This window comes from Acanthisitta chloris, unplaced genomic scaffold (genome assembly GCF_000695815.1).
Source record: "Acanthisitta chloris isolate BGI_N310 unplaced genomic scaffold, ASM69581v1 scaffold32334, whole genome shotgun sequence".
Classification (NCBI taxonomy): Eukaryota; Metazoa; Chordata; class Aves; order Passeriformes; family Acanthisittidae; genus Acanthisitta; species Acanthisitta chloris.
This window is the reverse complement of record NW_008669270.1, coordinates 8,998-13,029: the sequence shown is the minus strand read 5'-3', so window position 1 is coordinate 13,029 and position 4,032 is coordinate 8,998. Positions and strand designations below refer to the sequence as shown.

Sequence of the window (4,032 nt, the reverse complement as noted above, 5' to 3'; positions counted from 1 at the left end):
TGCCCAGAGCTGGGAGTCAAACCAAATCCCTTTTCCCTTTCCTTCCCTGGTTTCAAGCCACAGTGGAGACTCAGCCCTCACTGCTCCCTTCTCCCCCTCTCTGCTGCCTGCAGGATCTCCCTGAAAGCAAAGGTGGATAAGGAGAACTCCATCCTTCCCACATTCCCCTCTGCTCTCAGCTGTTCCTTTGTGCCACAGGAAGCCTAGCAGTTATGAGGTCAAAATGCAGCATTGTGTGAGTGTAATAAACCAAAAGTACAGTTGCTGCTCTTAAAATTAACAACATAAACTACATGCACATTACAAAACCCCCCAAAAACAGCAGGTAATCAAATTCTTCGTAGCAAAGGCCAAGAGAAGAGAGAGAGTAAAATCAAAAACCTGCTTCCCCTCGTCTTTCTGCTACAGAGTGAGGGGAGGAAAAGACACTCAGTAGGTCCTGGCTAGAGGAATCTATTTGCTCCAGAGGATGTCTCCCCTATCTCCCAACACCCTAAGACAAGACAGGGAAAACTAATCATCATAACCGTAGCTCAGCTGAAGCTAAAAAAACCTCTTCTCATCAGGAGTCAGCATCACAGAGCTCACATGATACCCCCAAAAAGTGCATTTTTAGAAAAAACCCAAAATAAAGGAAGGGTGGAGTGAGATGGGCAGAGGAAGCGAGGGGGAGGCAGCCCAGAAAGGGCTGGTTTTCCTGGGAAGGGCTAGTTTCCCCGGAAAGCATTCTGTGCAGCTGAGGAGGCTGCTCCAGCCGCTGCGTTCTGGAAGGTCCTGTTGGTGAGGATGCCTTGGGAAAACTCTTCCTGGGCCCTTTGGAAACTGGCTCCTGTGCGCCGATACAGGGAATGTACCTGGGAACAAAAGGAGAGGGAATACAAGTAACAAACCCAGTGTGTGGCTGGGGAATTGCTGCACACACCTTGCTTTTCCTTGCTAACAAGCTCCCTCCGCAGCTGGAGAGGTTGGGTTGGAGCCAGTAGCTCCACCACTCCCAGCATGGGATCCTGCAGATTTCACTATGCTGCAAAATGGGAAGTTCTCAGCAAAATTGCTGGTTTCAGTCCCAAATTCCCCTCCCTGCACTGTGAGAGGACAGACACTTAATCCTGCACTACTGGCAGGGCAGGACCTGACAGTGACAACAAGAATCAAGTATTTCCTTCAAGATAAACTTAGGACACAAAAAGGAAGCAACAGAAACAGGATCAGTTCAGCCTGGCCTTGCCTGACCCTCTACTGTTCCTGCAGAAATCCAGCCCTGGTGTGGCTAGGCAGGAGGAGGAAGGGGCCTTGGTTTTCAGTAACATGCACTCATTGGGATCCCACCAGGCTTTGAAAAGCTCCACAACGTTGTGGGGGCAGTGGCTGATAAGCCCTGGATACTAATCAGAGCCATGGCCATCTCTGCTCAGGCAGCCTGAGGCAGAACAAGGGGGAATGATTTAAACTGAAAGAGAGCAGGTTTAGATGGGAGATACTGGGAAAAAATTCTTCCATGTGACAGTGGTGAGGCACTGGCACAGGTTGCCCTGAGAAGCTGTGGCTGCTCCATCCCTGGAAGTGTTCAAGGCCAGGTAGGATGGGGGTTGGAGCAACCTGGTCTGGTGGGAGGTGTCCCTGCCCATGGCAGGGGGTAGAACTTGATCACATTTCATTTCCCTTCCAACCCAAACCATCCCATGACTGTGTGATTCTAAAGGGAGGCTCCTTTCCCACCTCAAGTGTCCAAGATACTTGGCAACAATGCAGGAAGCACAAGTCAAAATACTTTCCTTCAAATCTCCTGCCCTGATTCCATCTTTATTCCCAGACAGGTGAGAGGAGTCAGCCAACCCAGGACACCCTGGGAGCAGCCTGACCTCAGCTCACCTCAGAGCCACTCACCTGCTTCAGGAGGAAGAGGGAGAGAACTGCACAGAGTGTGAAGAAAGCTGCCACCACCATCATGATGATTGCCACGGGCAGGCTGCTCTGCACCGCCGACAGCGCCGCGATCCAGCCGCTGCAGGGGGGACACAGGGGTCAGATGGACAGCATTCCACCATAGCATGAGGAGGGAGAGGCACCCACAGTTGCACAAGAGCTTTGAAGGTTACAGGGAAGTAGAAACCCAAACAGGAATTCAGAAGCTCATCCAAGCCCTCGTTTTGGGGCTGGAGTTTCCATCATCATTTTTAGATGAGGACTGTGCTTATCCCACCCACATTTCAGCCCTGGGCCACCTCCCTTAAGCAGCAAAATCAATACCCTTGGTGCTATGAGGGACTTCCATGAGCACCTTCTCAAAATTCAGCCAAGGAGGGTAAAGATAGGTTGGAACAGCTAAACTGGAAGAGATCAGCTGGCAGGCTAGGTATTGGCCTGAAAGGGATGTAAGTGTTGAGAGGGGTAGGAAGAGGAAGCAAGGGATGAAGTTGGTGAGGCACTGGCACAGGTTGCCCAGAGAAGCTGTGGCTGTTCCATCCCAGGAAGTGCTCAAGGTCAGGTTGGATGGAGCTTGGAGCAACCTGGGCTAGTGGAAGGTGTCCTTTGGCAGGGGGTGGAACTGGATGATCTTTCAGGTCCCTTCCAATCCAAACCAGTCTGGGATTCTATGATTCTAACTTAGGGCTACACAAAGGAGGAAACTGGAAGTTGTTGAAAGGAAGGGGCAGAATGCAAGGAGTTCCCAGTGAAAGTACCAAGACACCTGACTCAAAACACTGTCCTAGATGCTGGAGAAAGAAAGCTTTCCAACTGCTAAACCAAGCAATGCTGTGTGCCACCAGGAGAGAGGGAATGGAGAGAGCCAAACCATCCTATCCGAGGTGCTGCACAGCCTCTTGCTCCTCACAGGGAAGTGGAAAGGCACACCATGCACTGCAGCCAGAAATATCCATGCTGTCGGAGGGAGGGAAGGGAGCAGAGAGCTCCAGGCAGGCTCTCCGAGCCAGACTACACCGAGTGCTCCCTCCCTGTCCCCTGTGACTCAGGCAGCAGGGAGGGAGGCCGAGGACAGCTCTGCCCATCAGCCCTTCTGCAGGCAGTGAGCAAAAATAGACAGCAGCTTCAGTGTGTGCTCACCTGAGGGCTTCCCCTGGGGAGAGCCACCACGAGCTGTTAACCTTTTCCCTGTTGTCCATAACTCCAGAAACTGATCGGCAGCCAAGGCAGCAAGGCGAAAAGCAAGGCTGTGCTTCCCCTGCAGGGCACAACTGCTGACACGAGGCTGCTGGAGACACTCCAGAAGGCCAAGCTCACCCTTCTGTGCAATGTCACCCAGAAAGGGCGAGGGCAAAACTTCCTCTGCTTATTTTTTGAAGCACAGCCCAATGGCAACACACTCCAGAGCCATTCAGGAACAGTTTGGGGACAGAGTGAGGCTGGGAACAGCAGTGTGGAGCTTAGCTGGACCCAGATCCTGGGTCAGAGATCCCTCAGTCCCACACTACCTCTATCAGGGAAGGCTCCAGTTAACACAAGGCAGATGTAATAGTCACTAGAGGCTCAGCACCAAGAAGGAACAAGGATTGTCTATATCAAGTGAAGGAGAAGGTAGCAGAAGAGGTGTGGAAGACTTATAATAGAATCCCCGACTGGTTTGGGGCATAAGAGACATTAAAGCTCATCTCACTCCACTCCCTGCCACCGGCAGGGACACCTTCCACTAGCCCAGGTTGCTCCAAGCCTCATCCAGCCTGGCCTGGAACACTTCCAGGGATGAAGCAGCCACAGCTTCTCTGGGCAACCTGTGCCAGTGCCTCACCACCCTCCCAGGGAACAATTTCTTCTTGATATCTAATTATTCACATACTCCTCTCAGTGCTGGCCCAGAGCAGCAGCAAAGGAACATGCCTTTCCTGGGATTAGGACAGGAAGAGCAGAGGAGGGAAACAGCCCAGCTGGGATCTGCCAAAACTGAGCATGGGCTGAGGGAGGAAAACCATGGAAGAAAGAACAGAGAGCTGTGAGGAACAGGCTCAAAGCTTCTGACAGGCACAGCCCTGTGAGATAAAGGATGTGTGCAGGGCTGTGACATGGCAGGCAGTG

The 4,032-nt window shown here is 52.1% G+C and overlaps 1 protein-coding gene across 1 annotated transcript in view; it reads right to left on the bottom strand.

Moving 5' to 3' along the window:
* Positions 1–707: 707 nt before the first annotated feature.
* SCAMP2 (secretory carrier membrane protein 2) overlaps positions 708–4,032 on the bottom strand; it is a gene marked incomplete at its 5' end in the record, with an annotated part of 7,055 nt that continues 3,730 nt past the window's right edge. Inside the window, 3 exons of the mRNA XM_009073259.1 lie at positions 708–854; positions 1,888–2,005; positions 4,020–4,032. The exon at positions 4,020–4,032 is cut by the window's right edge and continues 107 nt beyond it. Of these exons, the coding sequence (XP_009071507.1) occupies positions 708–854; positions 1,888–2,005; positions 4,020–4,032 (278 nt within the window). The remainder of the gene's footprint in view (positions 855–1,887; positions 2,006–4,019) is intronic.